General features: G+C 35.5%; 1 protein-coding gene across 1 annotated transcript; it reads right to left on the bottom strand.

Annotated features, from left to right (window-relative positions):
- Nucleotides 1-5,341: 5,341 nt before the first annotated feature.
- LOC128256712 (uncharacterized) lies at nt 5,342-5,962 on the bottom strand. The gene has a single exon (XM_052987240.1). The coding sequence runs from the start codon at nt 5,960-5,962 to the stop codon at nt 5,480-5,482; it is 483 nt and encodes a 160-aa protein (XP_052843200.1). The 3' UTR covers nt 5,342-5,479.
- Between the last annotated feature and the right edge of the window lie 16,631 nt (nt 5,963-22,593).

The following is a 22,593-nucleotide window of genomic DNA, read 5'->3' on the forward strand; positions in this document are numbered from 1 at the left end:
TAAAAATTATGTTTACAAAATAAATATACATTAAATAATAATAAATAATAATATATCATATATTAAATTGTAAAATTGTATCCTCAGAATTTATAAATTTGTTTAAAGGACTAGTAAATCTTATCAGAACTTATCATTCCCTAATAAATAATATACTCTTATATATGTACATGTCTCGTAGTTTTGACTGTTTCGAAAATTAAGCTCGTAAAATTATAAGTACAAATCCAACTGTGTTCATACTTGCAGGCATATATACGTTTTTTTAAGTGATGTTTTTTTATTTGCATACCCGTCATCGAAATGAATTTGTGAACCCCACTGCGAACCACTTCAAGCCAAGTGGCGACTATCCAGGAAATGACCATTCGACTTAAAATTAACAAGTTTTTCTCGGGTGCTTACTACTGGCATGTGTTCGTTCTGCCGAGGACCCCAAAGAAACACACAACAAACGATGCGCTAATTTGACAAAACCCACATGAGGTCCTTCGAGGGGTGTTGAGGCGGAGAGGGGGGCACCGGGGCCCCTGTAAACCGATTGAGCCCCACGAACGCGCATTTAGTGTGCTCCACAGGAGGCTGCGGTAATTTGCTAGAGGTCCGGTCCACTCTTCTCTGGTCCAGACATACACAATCCTATACAATCAAATAGGAATGAAATCGACCATTAATGTGTGGGGCAGGTAAATATGGGCATATGTGCGCCTCGGGGGTCGCTATATATATGCAATTGGTAGCGGAGTGCATTGAATATCGCAGGGAATCCCCCCAGAGCACCTTGCCATTGACAGCTATTGTGAATGATGTTGACAAATGAGCGATTGTAAGCAGGAAGCTGAGGTATGGAACCTGTTCTAGACAGCTTAAACGGTTCAAGGATGTGCTCAAAAAACCGGCTACTTGAACTTAAATCGCATTAATGAAAAAGAATCCTAATGGATATGCATTTTTATTACTTAAAATTTCGTGATGGTTTCCAGATTGTTAACGGAAAAAATTATAGATACCCAAATAGTTTTTTTTTTACCTTCTAAAACTTAATAAAATTTCAATTACATAACAAATGAATATGTATTTACCGCTGCATAAGCTTAAATGATGTTGTATTTAAACATACTGAAAATTAAATTCTGAAACTGATCATTAAAACGCTTAAAAATCTTAAAAAAAATAAAATTCTGATAAATTAATCGTGGCAAAAACTTTTCACTGCCAACTAATCATCTCGCGTTTTTCAAAAGCATTGCGCGGCATTTGGCAAACTCATTAAAAACTTTTTCTTATCCTGATAAAACAAAAAAAATGTCAATACTGGGGAAACTCAAACAACCCACCGATGCCCACCTGCATAAATTTTTGAGAAAACATTTTCGCATAACTCAAACATTTGCCAAGCACTCTTCTCTGCCATTTCTTTCGACTGGAAAATTCTTGCCTCCCGTTTTTCAAGCTTCAACTTTTGCCAGACCAACAACAGCAAACATTTTTATAGCGCATTTAATTAATTAGTCGGAAAGTTTTTTTCTCGCAGCCCTCCTTCGCATATTCTTATTGCTTATTCCTCGGAAAGTTGGCTGTTCATCAACTCAAACTCATTATCCCTTTCTGCCGGCCTCAACTTATTATCTCGTCAACGGGCCCTCGATTATGCCGGCTAAACTCTTTTCCCGGTTGTCTGGAATACTTCCTTAAAATATTCATGCGGTAAACTCCTTTCGAAAATGCCCGTTTCCCCAGATAACTCCCAAAAGCCAAGCGATTGTGATGATGCCAGGACTTCACTCCCCCGTGAAAGATTCATAAAATACTAAATTAATTGATTAATGGCCCCCGAAAGTTGAAAGTTTAGCTAAAATGCTATCGCAAGGTATCAAATTACCATTGGATGTGGGCGGAGATGGGTCGATGATCCCACGGGGAGTTCCAAAACTGCCAAGTTAGCGACAAAGTTCGGTGGCAACTTTATCTAATACAAAATTTATGGTTGGCAGTTGGCAATTTCTCTATTTATTATTAACAAATTAAACATAAAATTATTCCTTAACATTAACTTTGACGATATTATTATTTATAAACAAATAAAATAACGTTAAAAATAATTGTCTAAGGCTAACAAAAAATTATTTTATTTTTGGCATTTTTCAAGTCAAGAAAATTGCTTTATGAAACAGTATTTTTGGATTAGGAAATATTTATACTTGCAAGAATTAAAAAATGTAAACATTACGCTCTATTGGTCATCTTTAAATCAATAAAAATCAACATTGTTTTATTTAGCACATATATATGCTTCCAAAAATGCAACAGTTTTCCCCTGTCATTGCATTTAATCCAACTTTGTGAAATTTTTATATCAACGCTGTCTGACATTCCTTCAAGTAGGTGGTATATATTCTATATAATTATATAAAAACATGTCCTGTTGCTTTCGTGTTGACAACGCAGCCAGTGGAATAGCGACAATTGGAGCCACCCACTTTTGGTTCCGGTTGGCAGACCGAAGTAACAATGTCACGCACACATATTTCCTGTCATTCCGGCATTTATTTCCTCACTTCGCTCCACTTCTACTATTTTTTATCGCATCCTTGTTAACACGTGCGTTGCTTCCCCATTGTTGCTATTACTTTTCTGTTGCAGTGTACACTTCTAAAAATATATACAGGTGTACTCCACAATTCTGTAGAGATTTCAAGCTACTAACAAATGTAATGGATCGAAGTAAATGCGAAAGCTGTATTATGAATTATTAAATATTCCTTTAAATTTATATATCTATTATCATAATTATACTTGATCAATAAAACTAAAAATATTTCTTAGTGTAACTGTATTCCTGTGACCCCTCAAAGTTTATCAGCGCGAAAAGATCTCAATTGCATGGCCATGGCCAAAACTGAGACTTGGACCTGGCTCAAAGTCACAGTATGGGATAGCATGTGTAAAAACAAAGAAATACAGCAATAATATAATTATATGTTGGCATGACATGTTACGTGCAAGTGTCGTTTTGAAAAATTATAACACGTATTCACCCGTAGTCTCAAACTCCAGAGAGGCTAGTATTTCAAGACTGATGGGATGTCATTAGACGGATTGTAGAAATGTTAAAGACATTTGAATTTTAACGATGTTAATATTTAAGCAATTTCAAGCTTTTAAGCTTATATAACTAATCATCAAAAATAAGATTAAATATAAAATAAGGCTACAATATTGGTGCTTAATATTAGCTCAACGAAGCTAAAGTATATATGCTAAGTAATAAGCGTTATATAGTTAGCCAATGACCAACGCAAACATTTTAAACTGCCATCTATATCTTCAGCAGCCGCAAAAAGAATCTCCAATAATAGAATAACCGCCCATTTTGCGGTCGTTTTTGGTAATTACAAGACTCCGATGCCCTGGAATTTGTAATCAAAAATGCCACAAAAGCCACTGAACGAGAAAACTAATAATAAAACGCTTAATAAATCGTCTATTAAAGGCGAAGGAGCCGCTGCAGCTCGCTTCCACATGCACATGCAGTGAAGCAGACAGAGTTGGTGGAAACTATATGATATATGGATGGTCTAACAGGAGTCTGGCTGCCACATTTTGGGGATCAGGCGGGGGCGGTGGGAAAAAGGGTGGAGCCACAAAAACTATTCAAGCCCGCAACTTGTCTGGGCAAAGAAAATTCTAATAAATTCTTTTTGTGCGAGAGTTTTTCGCTTTACCCAACTTAACACGCTGATAATTGAAAGATTGAGTGCCATATACATTGTTCGACCATTAAAAATGTCTGGGCAAATGAAATTAAGGCCTGGCAACAATGTTGCCCCACTGACTAGATAATATCGCAATCAAAATGCCAAATGCATTTTTTATTGAGTTAGTCAGCGACTGCCAGCTCAACACTCCCGCTCTGACAGTCCGTCGGTGGCAATCGCATTCATCCTCTAACAAATTAAAACAAAGTTATATGCCACTGCAACGCATTTTTTTACTCCCTTCAGCTTATGTTTCCTAGCCAGATAGATATAGCGAAAAAAAAAGTTATGGCCAGCGGTGGGGATCGTAAAAAATTGCCATTCAATTGCAGTTGTAAATTCTTCGTGTTGCTAGCCATAACAAGTTTTAATGCTTGATAAGTCAGCCATACCAAAAATTAAAAAAAGTATTCTAGGGCGGGGACTATAATACCACTAAACTATTAAACATCAATATGGAACTATTTTGAAATAATTATATTCAGTATATCTAAAAAAATCACTCAATAGGCACAATAAATAATTTCTCCGATTCATCAAAAAATAACATAGTATTCAGTAACAATTGAAAATAACTTGTTTACCAATCCAAAGGGTTTGGATCAGATTATTCAACAATTTCTATAGTCAATCCTTTTACTGCCTACGCGAAAATGTAACTCCAAAAACAATAGATGAGCCAAATTACGCATACGACACGTGTTTCGTGACATTTTTTTTTTCGTTGGCCCAGGTGAATTACGTTACATTTTCGTGTATGTGACAGTTAACTGAACTCGACGTTGTTAAAGAAATTTTTTGAAAACAAAACAAAATGCAAGGAAAACAATTGCCAAACAAATTACAAGCAATTTGGAGAAAATTCCAATCAATTTAAGCTAACGTTCGTACCAAATTCACCAGCTAGTTGTCTAAGTAACGAAAAGCATATACGATAAAGTGTGGACGATCTCGTGCATGCCCTTTGTGAATTGTTCGATGGGGTCTTAAAACTTTAATACAGCGGGCCTTGACCTCATGACGTTGCTTTCAATTTTTCCATATGCAAATGGGTAGGAAATCGTTAAGAGTGGGAAAAGGCGCCCAACATGGAGGACAACAATGAAAGGAAAGCGCATTGAGTTGAGCCTCCGAGAGGACTCGCTCCTTAATTGTTTTCTCCCCGCCCTCAGACAGTTGTGATCCTTTTCAGCAACAACTTAAACGTCATATTGAGCAGATAAAAGGCAGCTCTGCGTATCCGCCTCTTGTCTCCATTACCTTTGTTTTTACCTTTTATATTTCGTCTCACAAGTCAACACATGAAAAAATTCATTAAAGTGGTCTGGTCTGGCACATTTTAAGGTCTTTAAAATATTAATTTTTTTGATTTCATATTAATTGGTTTCAAACAATCATTTTAAAAATGTTTGCTTATAAGATTGTAAAGCTAGGACTTATCTTAAAATACTCATACTAAAAGCAAAAGAGGTATCAGAAATTTTTGATCATGTTAAGAGCCATGTAGATGTTAAACAATGAATACTAAGATCATTTGTAATACTTAACTTTTAAGTGACCAGAACAACAAAAAGCTAACAGAAATCGATGGGTGTGAGTGCCTGTATAGTTCTTTTAATTTCAACGAACTGGTGTCTACTTATTCATTTAAACCAACTTAAATCTTTGTGTTGTGCCAGAACAACAAAATGTGAATGGATTATCATAAGCCGACACGCGTCTCACTGGAAGTACTTTTGCAGGATGCCCTGTTCGTAGAGCCGCTTCACATCGGTGCCGCCGCCCACGAACTTGCCGTCGATGAAGCACCGTGGCACGGTCCTCGATCCCGTCATCTCGCCAAGAACCGCCTGGATCTCGTTGCCATCCTCCCGCTGGTCCAGTTCGACCACCGTCGCCTTGACGTTCAGCTTCCGGAACTGCTCCTTGGCCATGCTGCAGTAGGGGCAGTAGCTCTTGCTGAAGATCACCACCTTGTTGCTGCTGATCGTCTCGCGCACAAATTGCGCGTGCACACTGTCCATGCTCACAAAGATGGTGGGGCGCTGCAGGGCGCTGACCACCGTACCCATAGATCGAGTCGGGGGAAGGTTCTTTGGGCAGTCCGGATCCGGAAAAGTTCGGATAGAATGGGAAAAAGAGGATTGGGGTTGTTGAATTTTGAACGACGGCTTTCGACTGAATGTTTTCGATGGAGAACACATCAGCTGCTGGGATTCAGGGATTTTGTTTTAAACTTAATTTAAATTTGAAACATTAGATGCGTCTCTTATTCTGTCCATGAGTCCATTTTGGCTAACGGAAATTTAATCTAGTATTCAGGGCTCGTTAACAATAATTATTAGCTTGCTTAAAAAAATAATCCCCACTTGTCTTGATTCATTTAATAAGGTTTTTCAAGAATGCTGCACAAAAAAAGCTATCCGACTTTGACCGAAATTTTGTGCTCAAAAAATATAACTCAAAATATAATCAATATTTTTGAACAATTTTTTTTTCACTCAAAAAATAGTTATTAAATTTTGATTTTTAACTATATCGCATATATTGATTACAGTTCCTGCCTTAAACAGTATACTAAGCTTTTACTATCCTACAATTAAAACTTAAGCCTTATCTTTTAATGGTATTTTTCATCGCATATTGGGTACAAATAAGGGGGAATATTAAAGAATCAAAGGAAGTAGATTTATAAAACTACCTCTTAATTAACGTATACATTATTAAGCATTTTTGAATGATTTTAGTTTTCACTTTCCATTTGCTTTTCATCCACGAGCTCCTTCAAAATCGATTAAAAAATCATTAAACTTTAAACAGATGACGCAAAACAACAGCCCAACTATTTTCCAGCTGTAACTGTGGTCTGGTCCGTCATAAAATCGTCTCTTCTATCCAGGCTTATGACACTTTAACGCATTCTGTGCCCAAAAGCTAACCGCAGTAACCGATGGCTCCGGGAACCGCAAAAACCCCAAAGGGAACCCTTTTTGCAATTGAGAATCGGGAGGTGCTGAGGGCGAGACTCACTAATGAACTGAGGCGTTTATTTATGCAAAAGTTGAGACCTCAACTAATGGGTCGAGGACATCAAAGACAGGACTATAGGATTCTACCCCACTGCTTAGAAAATCTCCCGTCTGGACGGAGTTTAAATATTAAGTAACCCAAAGAGGAAAGTCAGTTTAGTAAAAGATGGAAGTTAGGTGGCTGAACTAAGGGCAGACATGTGGATGCCGGAGAAATCCTTTTCATTAACGCCGCGCTTGTTGCTGACTTCCTGCCAGGACCTCTTCTATATATACACATATGCATAGATATGCGAGTGTGAGTCCGTGTCCTGGTCGTAAGTTTCCGTGTAACAATGTAATTTATTGTGCGCACCTTTGTTTTCAGTCAACACACACTCAACGGCTTCGCCCGGGTAATAAAACAATTTCTCCCCATGTCCCAAGTATACACAGAGAAAATGAATTTAAAATTGTTTTTAAACTGTCCTTGAATTTCTTTTAAAAATTTATTAATAGCTTAACAGTATTGTTTTATTCAAAAAATAATTTATTTTGTCAGATATATTGATATAAATTATACTATTACAAATTTCTATATATTTGTTCTATATCTAAAACTATTGATTGTTTTTTATTTTGTAAGATATTTATTTAAGTAAACAAATGTCAAGATATATATTTTGAATTTAAAATTACTAATGCTTTAATTCCAAATATATTTTTTTAAGCTTAGAATTTTCAAAATATTTATTTTGAATTTAAAATTATTATTGTTTTAATTAAGGTTTATCAATATTTATTATTTTTTAAATATTTTTATTTTTAGTACACCTTATTTTATACAAAAACAAAGTGATTTTGTTGTAATTATTTATTTGTTTAGTAAAACAAAATGAATAAGTAATTTATATTTTTTGTTGTGTGTGCAACATTGTTGTCGCCAGTACTTCGCCCACACACACTATAGCTAAAGGCACTCCTAAGTGGATTATCCTTCCTACAGTTTCTTCAAAAAGTTGTTCCCCTTACCTGTCCAGAAAAGCCAACTCATTATTGTTGTCTTGTCTTGTTCAATGGCCATCTGCAAACAGTTTACACATATGTAAAGAGCCAGTCCTTCGTTCTTAATCATCCTTTATTGCCGACGTGCTACAAATTTATCGCATGCTAGAACAAATCTCCTCTCTTCGCGCCTGCGCTTCTAATATAAATCTCTCTCACAGATTTTCTCTGAGTGTGCACTAGACCATCGTAATTGTTTTGGGAAATTTACTTAACAATCATTTTAAATTGTTCGCGGTTTTTCCCAAGGATTAGTACTTAATTTGATTGGGCCATTCAAGTTGGCAGCCAGTTCTCGTTGGTGGTGACGCCTTTTTATTGTTTTGGCTGAAATTTCTCGGTTCGTTTAGGGCGACCATAAAAGATGTTATTTTCAGAAGTTTCAAGAAAGGGGTTTTCGTAATTAGTGGGATGTTTTAAATGTTTGGGAATATGGGTATTAACTTTTGGGGGAACTGGTCACAGAGCTTTTTAAAATTCTTTCAAATGAAAAAAAAAACTTACAATTGGTATAAAAAATTATAAATACTAAAAAAAAATTTTAAATTCAGAAAAAGTTTTTAAAACGGACATTTTTGAAGACTCTCCATTTAAAACTACTTTTAGAGGTAAAAAAAAAATGGATATTTTAAAATTTTTAATTAATGTAAACTCTTTTAATTCTAAATAAACTTAGGTGGATAAAACAATACAATTCAGTCTTAGACTAATGACCTATTAGGGTGATAACTACTTCATCTATTTCCCTTGAGAATTTTCTATCGGTCAATTAATCAACTACTTAATTCACATCAATAGCCCGACTCCACACCTGACACAGATCGATTGCCAATGCCTTTAAGTTGAGCTCGAGTCAGAGGCTCATCCACCTAAGCTGAACTATGGGAATCAGCCAGGAATCGCCTGACGAACAATGCCTTTGTCGACGTCTTCGGACTCCCTGCTAATTGCCAGCAATTTGTCTACGCAATTGCGTAATCCCATTGGCCCATTCCCCTGGCTGACAAATTAATTTCCAATCATTAACTCAGCTATGCAATGGCAACAGATACTACACAGCACGGGATTCAAAGGGTTTACGGGATGGGTATGGTAATAGGAAGACTTAATTGATCACAATTTAAATGTGGGTCATTTATAGCAGGGGTAGGGTGAGGAATGAAGGGATTTGGCTGCTTTCAGCTAATTGGGTTAGGCAGCGAATGGGCCAGAAGTCGCTAGTAAAGCGTACTTTAAACTTATTTGCACAGTGAAATATATGTAAAGCTTTTATAAGTAATATTAGGGATACATGTAAAACTTTAAAATAATTTAAAAATATTCGTTAAATTGCAATAAAAAAAATTGAAAAGCTTATATATTTTCTCGATTATTTATAGCTTAGAAAAATTGTAAAATTAAATTTGCAATGGTCATTTTTAAAATTTAATATCTTTGAAAAAGCCAAGAATTTATTTAATATTCAATATTTATAAATATATTTAAACGTAAAAACTTTCAAAAAACGTATGAGCATAATAAATATAATATACTTAAAAAAAACTATTGTAAACAAAAATATATTTAATTAGATTGATCGAAAGCGTGTTTCTTATATATATAAAAATTACATTTTGTATAATTATATTAAAAAAAATATTTCCGGTGCACTAACAAAAGCGTTGCCAATCTTAAGCACAATTTGGACCTAATTGATTAGCTTAATTTCCATTTAATGTTCATAATTTTTTACCGCCCTGGCACTTTCTTCATCTACAGCCATTTTAGGCAGTCTGCTGCCATTTGCAAAAGTTTGTTATAAATTTCTCCATTAAATATTTTCATTCATGTGCCTCGCGCATTTCGCTGGCTAAAGGGTTTTCTACCCCCTCAAGTGAAATTAAATGAACTGCGTGCGCTGTAATTATTCATGTGGGGATTCACCCCTTTCGAGCCGTGCTAGTAAAATGCTCTCCAGATGAGCTTCGGCGCAGGGTTAGCCCCAAAGACATAAGTGCTTTAGCATATTCATAGTTCTTAGGACCGGATTAGTAGTTCAGGTGAGTTATGTTAGTTGTGGCTAAAGACTTGGGGCGTATTAGAAAATGTATCTATAACAAATCTTTGCGGATCAATAACTTATTGAACTAATTTTTAAGCAATGAAGGTACACCAATTTCCAAGCATTCCTAAAAATGACCTAAGCATTTTTTTATAACAAACAGAAAAAACCAAGAAAAAATTTCGATTATATATTTAAAATTTTTAAATATATATTTTACATGAATATTTTTTGTTTTTAAACTTAAAATATTTTCACTGTAAAAGTTTGCTAAAATAAATCATTTTCAGCATTTTATATTTGGGTTTTCAGGGAAAACTATTTCTTTAGTCTGGACTCCACACTGGAATAGAACAACTATTTGACTTTTTTTGTCCAAATAGGTGCTCCTCCTCTATTAAATTAATATTTAAGACGATTTTTTCAACTATTACACTGATGAAAAAAATTAAACACTATAGAAATTGCATATGCCAGAATCGGCATTTATTATTTTAATTTGTTGTTTAAATAGTGGGTGTAATCTTTCTAATAACATACTACAAAACGTAGTTGCCGATGTCATATCTAACCACTTATAATAATTCCCAAGCTCGGGTTACAACATCCTTCACCCCACTTTTCAGAAAAACATCTAACCATTTTTCATTGCACCCAACACCGAAGCAATTTAAACTTTTTTCCTCTAGCGCCTTAAAACAAAACTCATCTTAATCCCTGACAGAGAGGCCTACCAGCTTGCATTTGAGCCTTCAGCTCCCCAGTTTTCTCCAGTTGTCTCGGCTCAACTCATCAACCCAATGCACATCCGTCCAATTAATCCAGTGCGTATCCGCCAAGAAAAGCTGAAGCAAAAAAAAAGGAAAATGGGGGGGAAGAGCAGAAAACGAAGCACACCTGCGCGCCTACCGTTTTAGCAATTTTCCGCACAAATTCCAAAGACAGCAAGCCGTCTCTTTCCCCTTGCCCGGTTGCCGTCTCTTTCTGGAGACCAAGACCGAGGCAGAAAGGCAAACGCATGATCAAATGTCACAATCAATTTCAATTTGGCGCTCGAATTGAGCTTCGTTAGCGGCAAAAGCTGCAAAAAAAGACGGCAATCTGAGGAGAAAGAGTGGAGCGCTTGAGATGCCAAGTAGAAGTTGCAACAGCCAAAGCCACTTTTTCTAATCAAGCGCCTGTAATTTAACTAATTTGTGCCCGTGTGTCTGTGTGCATCTGCAGCTCGTTGCAATTGTCTCACGTTGCAACTGCAACTGCAGCCGCTTCCTTGACAACCTGGCTAACCAAATATAAATTGCAAATTGCTCGCTGAATACCTTAGCATGGCCAAAAGACAGGCTGGGAAGTCGCTAACGTGAATGACAAACTGAAAAGGTGGAGTAGTTATGGTTATTTTTCACATGGAGTCAGGTTTTTTAAAAGCCCCAACAAAAGAATCAAAGTACATGGCTTACAAGTCGTAAGTCTCATACAATTTCTAGTATAATAATTAAGACAAATATTTTTTTTTTATAAAAAAATTGACCCAAGCCTGTTCTTTAAATCTTGTCTTATGAAATGGTTTTTAAATTAACATTAAAAATATTATAACTAGGAAGAACAGTCCACTTGCAGATAAAAATGTTTAACAAAAGAAAATCATTTTTGCAAGTCACGTTCAAAATCCTGGTAGTTGTACACCTAACCGCAATTATCAGCTTGGAGTGCATTAAGGCAAATATCAGGAGTCTAAAAGTATAATAAGAAAACCTCAAAAACTTCCAACGCACTTTTTGGTTTGGTTCCTTGGATCTTTTGTTCTTCAGCTATAGTTGCAAAAAAGTCTTTTGTCCTTTGTTTACCAATGTCTAGACGCCGATGGTGACTTGGCTCAAAAGCTGCATTCACATTGCGTGGGCTGTTCTTTAAAGGCATTGTGTAAGTTTTAATGCAAAAATTGTGTGGTTAATAAAATGGAATGCAAACGGTCTTGGGTGAAATGGGGTTTTTAAAAGTGTTTCGCAAGAAAAGCGAAAAGTTACCAGAACAATGAGACCTTTGCACAAGAAACAGGAAAAGTAAAGTGTTGTGATATGGAAGGAAAATTAAAGTTTTGTAATGAGTCTTCAATTCAAATTTAAAGAAAGATTTTTCAAACAATCGATACATTTTTTTAGTTTATAATTATAAGCGGTAAGTTCTATCAAAAAAAATCTGTTCTTAGAAGTTTCCTCGTCTTCTGAAAAGATATTAATGAATGTAATTACACTCAGTAAAGAGAATAGAACATGCTGCAAGGGTCAACGATTTGCGGGATAAGAGCGGCAAATTAAAAACTTTGCGTAAAATCCATTTTAACTTTTCAACAACTCATCGCGCAGCATCAGAGGCAGCTGGCGAAGAGAAAAACACCCAATCCGAGGCTGACAGGCCAACGTTTAATAAAGGCAATTGGAGTTGGAGGCGGAGTTATTGCATTCGTAGTTATTTCTGCTCCTGTGTGATGAACGCGATGACGTTGTCGACGTCAAGTTAACGAAAGTCACTTAACTCGGTAGGCAAAGTCTAAGAAAACATTATAAGAGATGAGATGGAGGCTATCTATTGGCTTAAACTGAAAAGTGTTCCTTTCATACCTTTTTTCAGTTGTTATGCGCATTGCATCGAATTAACCTGAGTTATTTGTATGGTAGTGATAAAAATAGTTTTTTATTCACTTTGAAAAGTATTGTTTACTCATTTTTTATATATACTATAACGTTTTATAGTTTTTGCATATAGCAAATCTTAACTTTACGTTTATCATCTACCTCGTTGCTTACTCATAAATACACCATTTACTGGTTTAAAACAAAAATCCTTTTTATCTTTATGTTAAATTACTATTAGGCATAAATTTTGGTACCTAGTACCTTAAGTAAAATATAGTACCCTTCTTATCACTTTGGACTTTTGACACTTGAGGCCTGATTAAAGCTGCATGCAGCTCTTGCGTCGCAGTCCCACTCGCACTTTTTTCTGACCGCCGAGTGGGATGGCAATAAAGAATTGCGGAGGCCGCTGGCATTTGCCTGCAACTCCTTCTAAATGTTCATTTGTTATGCTGTCGTCGGGCGCGATCATCATCGCCGCTACATTCGCAATCACCATCATCATCCTCATCTGGCGGGCAGCCAACAAGTGTCTTCAACGCACTCTTCCACTCCACTTCGTGCTGCCAACTGCAAAAGAGGCGCCTCCAGCGATGTCTTCAAGTAGCCTGCAGCGCAGCGATGAGCACTTGGCTGGAAACACCACTTAAAGACTGAAGAAAATTGTAAAATTGAATATTTATGAGTGCGAATGAAAAAAATGTTTTATATTCATATTATTTAGTTATTTAGTTGTTATTATTATTGTTAATAGTGTTATAAAAAAGAACAAAATTAAATTTAAAATTTCAATATTATTAAGATGAACATAAAAGTCTCTTTAGACAAAGAAGCATGATTGAAACTCTATGAAAAGTAGAATGTTCAAAATATATCTCATAAGGAACCTATTCAACTATTAATATTGTAAAATACCTAGACTTTGCAAATGATCCCAGGCTAGAAAGTACAAAGTCTTTATAATACATATCCACGTTAACCATTGATGGCATCACCGTAAAAATATTTTAATATAGTTTTCAGCTCATTTAAAATTGTTTCCAAAAGAATACTTGTACCAATTACATTAAAGTATGTTTATTTTGTTTATATGTTTTAATGATGAGTCGTTTAAAATGTTTTTTTTAAACAAAAAATTGTTTATAAAGAAATTTTAATACTTGATTTGCTTACCCCTTTAAAATAATAATGTTCAATCAAAATCATCATTTGTTTGATATGTATGAAATAATATATTAAATGTATCATAAATATAATTCCTTACATAACTTAAAATGAAATTGAAATATAAGTTAGCAGTCAATGGACAAAATTAATTGAAATCATTTCGTATTTTGTTTTACATTGAAATATAGCTTTTTCATTTTCAAGCTAAAAATTTTCTGAGCACAGATATGCTTTGGTTCTGCACATGCAAATTGCCAGTGGCCGCAATGTTTTGATTTTATTCCCATTTTGATTATTTTGTTCGCTCCACTTACAGATACCCCGGAGACTTTTTCTTCGGCGTGGGTTTATTCCCAAAGACTGGCTTCAGCTTGGCCTGGCCAGCTGTGGAGTGCAGTTGAAATTGCCACGGCGTGGGCTTTTCCAGCTTTTCCCAGTTGTTCGAGAAGTGCGTGACATGTGTTTCAGAGTGCCAGAACGGTAGTTAACTTATGGAAATGCAGCGAGCTACTCGACAACAAACTTTGTTTGATTGACTAGGCGATGGACATCGTGAAAGTGGGTAAGTCACGTTCACAGCGATGGAATAGAGATGTCCATGGAATCTGACGAAATTCATTTTTAAGTTGATATCGAAATTGAGGTATGGTAAAAGATCTTTACTCCTCTTTTTATGAACTGAGTGATAAAATCATTCAAATCAATAAAGGAATTCGTTGGTTTGTATTGTGATGAAAGATAAACTAATGTTTGTTCAAACGGACTTATGTTTGTGAACAGAAGTTTATGCTTATTCAGTTTTCCAATTTTAATTGCAATTGTTATTATTTAAAGCAAAATTGTTCTAACATTTGACTAATTTTCTTCGGACAGACGTTTTTGATAAACGTTAGTAGACAACTCCACCGGAAGCAATCTGTATGCCATACTAAACGATTCATGAGATACTCGCCATGCTGGAATTGCCCAATAAACGGCTCAAGATTTATGCACGCCGGCGTTTTATTGGCTCAAATCCAGTTCCATTTCTGATTCCTAGCCATATCCGCTGGCCAAAAATATTTACGAGCATCGATACACAATTCAAATTGCAATTGCAAACAGCAAAGTATCCAGTTCTCCGAAATGTGTGCCACCAGAAAATATGGTATGGATTTCCCAGTTAGCCAAAGGTAGTTTACCATTTTCACACTTTATTCGATTGCTTAAGGGTAGTCTTTAAACAAATCATGTGTGGTAACTGATATTATGCTGTTCAAATTTATTTAATCGACAGCCCAATAAATACTTTAGCCTTAGTGAGATTTTTTAAAGCATCTAGAGAAAATGGAAAAAAATCGTTCCCTCATACTATTTTTATATTATTATGTGTTTGAAATATTAAAATTGGACTGCTCAAACAAACAAAAATTAAATTAAATTTGTGATATATATATTTGCATTATATTATTATAATTTGATCATAACTAAGTATATTTAAAATGTAAAACCAATATACATTTTTAAATTTAAATGATTAATTTTAATATATTAACAACATTTATAGGCCTTGCATATTAAATTTAATTATAATAATAATAAATATATAACAAATTTATAGACAGGAACTTCCACAAACAAATTGTACTTTCTATGATAATTGGGTGCTCCTAAGTGAAAGTCCAATGCAAATCTTTGTACCATCATCTAAGGGTTCCGTGGTATAGCTTAGAATACGAAAATCTGATATGTAGCCAATATAACTGAAATTTTAGCTGTGTACCTGTGTTATGTTGGGAAAACAGACTGGTTAATAAGATGTTTATTAACATCATTTTTTTTCTACCTGACGTTTTCAAATAAAAGTTTATTTTTCTTATGTCAATTTAAAAGTAGTCTAATAAAGTATTGGTCTATGCGGTAAATTTCTGATTTTGACCATTTTAGCTTGTTGTCAAATACTTTTTTTAATGTGACAAATTTAAATCAGTATATTCAGTCATTAAGCTCTCCTACGATTCTGACACCCTTTATCTCTTTTAGCCCACTTAGTTGCACTGAAAACGCCTTTGAAGTGTGTCAATGCATTGCTCGCCACATGTGGAACATTTCGCACGACAGTGGTCCGCATTTCGCCCCCTTTCCCCCCTTTTTGGCCAACACTATTGGCAAGTGTCTGCGCCTGCTTAGGCCGTGATAATTTATGTGGCTGCCGCATCTCCGTCGTCGTTGGATTGTGCGGCTTTGATCAGTGCCGACAACAATGCACACAGCTTGTGCCCCTGGAATTTTCCCTCTCGACTTGAAAGCGAAAGTGACATTTTACTAATTTAGCATTTTGAATGCGCCTCGTGTCTTGCGGTCGCGCCAAAAGATTTATTCGCTGCACTGCAAGTGCAACTGTCCCGCCTCGGCGGCTTTTAATTAAAGCGGTTTTTTTTTGTCTGGCCACTGGCTAAAATAGTAATTCATCAATAACATGGTTATAGATGCTGGGCATGCTTGCAATCAAGGATTGAGTGATTGATGTCTGAAAGATGATGGTGAACTCTGCCAGGGAGTTCAAGGATAAAAATACCTATATCGCGGTAAGAAATTAAATGTTTGTACATATTTATTTAAATTTTTTTAAGTCCTTAATCTAAATTAAGTTTAAAAATGTAACAATTACATTCATATTACCATTTATTTCTATATTTTTTATCAATTAATTAGCATCAGCGTTGATTATGCTTTTAACATTCTAATCAGATGATTTCTTTTTATTAAAAAAAAAAAAGGTTAACAAAATCTAAGTTTATAATTGAAGTTTTGCCTATGGCCTACTGTTCATTCGGAAAATTAATCTTTGAGCTTCCTTTTCAAAAAAGCCGCTCAAAGGATTAGCTACAACTAATTTCCAACCATACGGTAGGACAGCAACACAGGCATATTTATTTTTAGAGTAATAATTAAAGCATAATAAAATCTATAAACCAATTAGTATCGAACCGTTCAAATTGCATTTACCGTGCTTGCGGTGGTTTTTCGCTTTATCCGTTTATCGCGTCGAGAGCAATTCGCACTGCTTTTTTGTGCCCATCAAATTGCACTGGAAAAACGGTTCAATAAAGCCAAAAACTACAGCAACAAAGGCAAACATTGCTGAATTATTCAGAGGCAAACAAAAGGCATTCAATTAAAATTTGCACAGTTTGCTGGGCATGGCAAAACATTTAATACAATTTACGCAAATTAATTTCGATGCAAAAATGCGGAAATGCAAAACGGCGAAAAACAGCCAAAACTGCGACGATGTCGAGGAATTTCTGCCATTTGAAATGCAGCAAAAACGCTGACAAAAAATCGTATTCAGCGATCGATGGAATGTTTCGAGTGCAACAAAAATGCAATATTAATGGCCTATATAAATGGCAGATATACTATATCTCGGGCACAAAAATATAAAAGCCCTCGAAACAGCAGTTAAACGCATATATTTTGCGTAAAAACAATTTGCGAAAATTGCAATAACCGAGAGAGAGGGGAGATAGACAATGCAATAGCAATTTGTCGTATTGTTTGCCAATGGCCAAAAAACAATGGCTTAGGTATCGAAAGATATGGCAATGAATGATGTGTAGGGTCATCCATTTTGCAGGCAAAGCTTCTGTTCTGTTTGGTTTGCTCTCGGAAATTGGGTCAGCCGATAAAAACAATAAATAGTCGTCGAGAATTTATGGCATTTTAAGGTGTTTGCACAAGAACCATTCACCAAATTGATTGCTCTTCATTCAACTGGCAATTAAAATGGTACGAATTAAAAATACAAAATAATAGAATGAATTCATTTCGTTTTTTGGGAAGAGTGCTTAAGGATGTCTTAAATATGTTGTTGGATTTTTATTAATGCGTTGCATATCTTAGCAAATAAATTCCAAAAAATATTAACATTGACAATAAATATTATATTTAAGTTATTTATTGTAATTTACTGATCCACCTCAAAATCTTTGTTTTATTTGTTTTTCATTTATTGTTTTCCTTGTGACTTATTCAGGAAAATTTTAGCATTATAAAATTTGCCAATTACCAATACTAGAAGTAAACTGCAATAAAATGCATAATTTCTTATTTGTTTGAACTGCTAACACAAAGATATTTAACAAAGTTAAAATTTTAACAACTGCTTAAAGTTTTATTGAAACAATATTTAAAAACAAAGTTTATTAGGATCTCAAGATCAAAAGCTTAATTTGATAGGAAATGGAATTTTTTAAAATTAATGAAATTGTAAACAAAATCCATTAATTTAACTGAATGTTTCCGCTAGAAACTTTAAATATTAAATTATCGAGTTGTTTCATAAACATCTAAGCAATCTTCGGTCACTGCAATAAAATTATAATAAACCAAAACGAGCATTAAATATTTACACTAATACTTTTCCCCAGACTCGTCCCAGTCTCATAAACTGCTTCCACATTTCAAAAGGCTTCGCAAATATTTTCATATGCAGCCTTTGCCTCCTGCCGCAAACATACAAAGTGTGAAACCCTTTGAGACGCACTAGACACACCAAAAAAACGAGTAAAAATAGGAAGACCCCCAAGAAAAACAGAACATTTTCCGGGGGCACATCGCACTGTACACTACGGAAACCTTGGGTTAAGCAAAAATGCAGGAAATTTATTTTACGGCAAGTATATGCGTTGTGAAATTATTATGAGCTACGAAAAGTCTGGCTATTAGGAGTAAGGTAGGAATTGTGGAGGATTGCTATCCGCTTGAATTAAAATGAATTTAAGTGGTTTGCTTTTGGCTAAAGTTGCTCGCATATGCAGACAATGCAAAGAGCAAGGATATCGTGCTTAATGCTAAGTGGGAGGATGAAAAGACGGCTCAAATTCAAATTTAGCTACGAAATGTCTGCAAAGTTGCAACGATTTATTAATTACGCGAAAAGAATAGGGGTTAAAATGGTGTTAAAGTAAAAGATAGCTAAAGAAAATATGAGGAAGGGTTATTAAACAAATAATCAACTGAATAAGTAGAAGATTAAACCAGCTATTATGACAAGGTAAAGTAGAAAATTATTAAATTGTTTTCAGAACAATTTATAGAAATAAATGTTCTCTTAGGATTTAAAAAATTTAACTCATTATTGCCTTTAAAAACCATAATGTTTTTAAAAGAAAAAACCAAGTAAGATAGGTATTGCCATTAATAAATTTATTACTTGAAAAATAAGAAATTAAAGTTTGAACCATATTTAAAAAGTGCTTGAAAAGTGCTTGTATGAGTCGATAGTGCTTGTATGGTTTTGCAAACTTTATTTTTCAATGTAGTTATTACTTAATGTTTAAGTTTATGTTAAGCTTATGTCAATAGATTCGAGATAAGACAAAACAAATGATTTTTAAAAAATCCCAGCATTTTTGATCCTTTACTTCTACCATTAATTTAACTTCTCCTGCAGCAACCTCTTATAACTTTTCACATTTTTCATAAAGAAGGTAAATTCTTTGTTGCATTCTATTAACGAAGCAAAAATCAAATATTAATTTCAGTAGATGGATAGATAGGCCATGCCCCCTGATAGAGTCATCAACACGCAATGGCCGAGCACCGCGGTTTAATTAAACTCACGATCATGAGCAACTTGCCGCGCAATTAAAACTTAAGGCTGGAAAAATCAACCAACCTCACTCACTCACTAGGAAAACGAAAAGGAGGCGTTACTATGTGAATGGTCGAATAAAGTGGATGGGGAGATTTGCTATCTGGGCAGGCCACGCCCCCTTGGAAAGTGAGGGGCGTGAGTGGCAATTTTTCGCGCTGAGTGCAAATTGCGATTGCGAGGATCGGATCGCCGAGATTTTCCCAGTGCAAATAAGCAATTAGTTGGCTTAATAACTCAATGGCCTTGCAACCGGTTTGCATTTCCTAATAGAATTTTTCAACCGAAGCGGGGAGGAGATGGAAGGGGAAGGGGAAAGGGGAAGACACAAGTTAACTTTTGCCTTTTTGCTAAACAGTCCGCGTAAAAGTTTGCTGGCAACAAAGTTGGCCAGGGCACAAAGTAAATGAAGCCGCCACAGCAGCCTCAATTTAAAATTAAGCTCATGAAAAGTAGTTAACCTCCAAAGCCACCCACCACCCACAAGCCGCCTCGCCAATTTCTTCCATTGCCAAAAGCCGTTAACTACAGCACAAAGTCAACAAGGGTGTGGAAAACGGGGGAAAAAGGGGGGTTTTCCCTCTTGTTCGCATTAAAGTAAGCATGAAATTAAAGCTAAACCAAAAGGCGACCTCCACAGCCCTGATGGATGCGTGGCTTTCATAAGCTTGTGGCTCAGAGGGTGAAGGAGGGTGTGGTAATAAGGGAAAAAGGAAAAAGGGGGCACAAACAGAGCACTGTTGCCTGCATTGTTGCAGCATCAAATTAGCAGCCTTGTTGTATAAAAACTAGCGCGAAATTCACATTTTTCGTCCATTGTTGATGGTGAAAAGCTGGCAAAAGGAGCTTAATGACCTCAACTTAGGTGTGCACTGAAAAAAACATAGAATTTAATTTTAAACTTTACACTAGTTAGTTTATTTAATGGTAGCTATGTAAGTATATTTACAAAATATAATTTATTTTCTGCGCAAGTTCATGAACGTCCTAAATACCTCTATTAATTTGATGGTCTGACCTTATTGTTATAAATTTAAGCTAAAGGTATTCACACTATGATCCACTTTACACTCTTTAATTTATTTAAAAAGTTACATTTTCCAAAGGCATCAAGTCATGTATTAAGTAACTTTTATGTTAAAATCAAGTTAAATAATTAACAGTACAATTTGTTTTCACTGCAGCTAATGAAACCCCACCAAATTCAGCTTAAAGACCAGCCGCAAACGCATCTTCTTCTGAAAACAGCTGCAGTATTTTGCTTCGTCCTGAAATTTCCTTCCTTTAATGTTTGTTTTCTCTTGCCATCAATTGGGCTCCTCTTGAATCCGTTTGTTTTGGCGAAGAGCAGGGCCCAAATAAAATTACAACACCCAAAGGAGTAATTGAATCAAATGAGAAAAGCTAAATTTTTGAGATTACTTGAAAATGTACACTTTGAGACGAAACTCATTTCGCCGAGGGTAAGAAAATGCACTTGCCTGCGAGATATTTTTTATTGCTGACGAAAAAAGAGGGGTTGCACTGCTAATAACTGAAAATACAAATGAGGAGGCGCTATATATATATATATTGGGGGATGAATAGCTGGGGAGCAGCAATCAGTGAAAGTGCCCGCCACAGGCGTCTGCCGTTTCCGGTGCGCCAAACGGAAACGGAAGTTGCACACGCCGCAAAAGCGGAAAAGCGAATGGAACACTTTTCACGCACATATGCGCCCAATCACCATCATCGTCATCAGCATAATGCGGTCGAAAAACATTTAGAGACGGAATTATGACAGGCCCGCAGACAAAGCCCCCAGACAGAACAAACTGCGGAGTGAAATAGAGAATATAACCGACAGCAGACTCCAAATGCGATTGCTAAGGGACCCCGTAAGTAGACTTCGCTTAGCAGCAGGAAAATCGGGGAAAGCGGGTAGTCGGCGGGGGAAAAGCCGAAAGCCTGGCAACATCAGTCTCGTGATTTATGTGCACTGTTGAAGGCTCAAATAAGCGTTAAGTTTTCATTTCCGCTGGCGCCGCACTCAGCGGGTCCGAGTGAAATATCCACACAGCATTCAAACTGCAAAAGAAATATTGTTTTCTTTTCTTGCCAAAACAAATTAAGAGAAATGCTAAAACAAAGTACCGACTTTCTCAGGATCTCGCGGCAAGGGGTCTCGCATTAGCAGCGCCGGAAAGAAAAGCGTTAAGGAAAATATATTATGGAGACAGCCGGCTAAGAAGCAGGTGAGCGGATGGACAGCAGTGGGAAGTGTTTAATAACCGTTTTGGGGGCAGGGAACATTTACCGCTAACGAGTACGGCTTAAATGAGATTCAATACCTATTAAAGGTGCTAAATTAAATTTTCTTCAATATGTTATAATTTTAGATGCAATTAAATGTAAGGTGAGATGAGGTGATCAAATTATATAACTTCAACTTAACTTATTATATAACTTCAATAATTTTCATTTAGGGTCACAAGACACGTAATTCAAGTGGGTAAAAATGGTATATAGTAAAGACTGAAAGTACAAATAAATTAAAATAAAGAGCTAAGGATATTACTTGTGTTATAAATTATTATAACTTATTATATAACTTCAATAATTTTCATTTAGGGTCACAAGACACGTAATTCAAGTGGGTAAAAATGGTATATAGTAAAGACTGAAAGTACAAATAAATTAAAATAAAGAGCTAAGGATATTACTTGTGTTATAAATTGCTTTGTAAGTCAATCAGAAAAAGGAAAATACATCTACTGGTTCGAATATACTAGATGATCTTTACATATACTACAAGCAAAAGTATTTTAACTGGATTGATTGAAAACGCATAACTGTCTTGGATCTCTAATGGTTTTATTAAGAGGAAGGTATAAAGTTTGTTGGCAACATCATTTCCCTCTTCAGCCATTCAGCTCATTCAAAACACAACATTCATATTAATTAACACGCGAACTATAAAGCCTATAATTGGTCTCAAATACAACAAAATCGTGCCAAATTTGTAATAGTTTTTGCCGAAGCTATCTTGGTTTACAATTCGATTAAAGCGTTCCACAATAAACTAAAGCCCATTGTTAATCGCACCTGGAGCATGGCAGGGCAATTAATTAAATGCAAAGAATCCCTGGTAAAATATCTTTTCAACTGCTAAATGGCTGGCAAACTTTTAGCCATAACCCCTCTTTCATCCCGCTGCGTTAATCAAAGCGAATGATATTTGCAGGAGCGAACTAAACTTGACTTGGCATTTTATTTATTGCTTAAATATTTCGCTTACTCACTC

Source organism: Drosophila gunungcola, assembly GCF_025200985.1.
Source record: "Drosophila gunungcola strain Sukarami chromosome 2R unlocalized genomic scaffold, Dgunungcola_SK_2 000027F, whole genome shotgun sequence".
NCBI lineage: Eukaryota > Metazoa > Arthropoda > Insecta > Diptera > Drosophilidae > Drosophila > Drosophila gunungcola.

Coding starts and splice junctions, on each gene's coding strand:
- LOC128256712 (XM_052987240.1), bottom strand. CDS start 5,962: ATGTGTTCTCCATCGAAAACATTCAGTCGAAAGCCGTCGTTCAAAATT.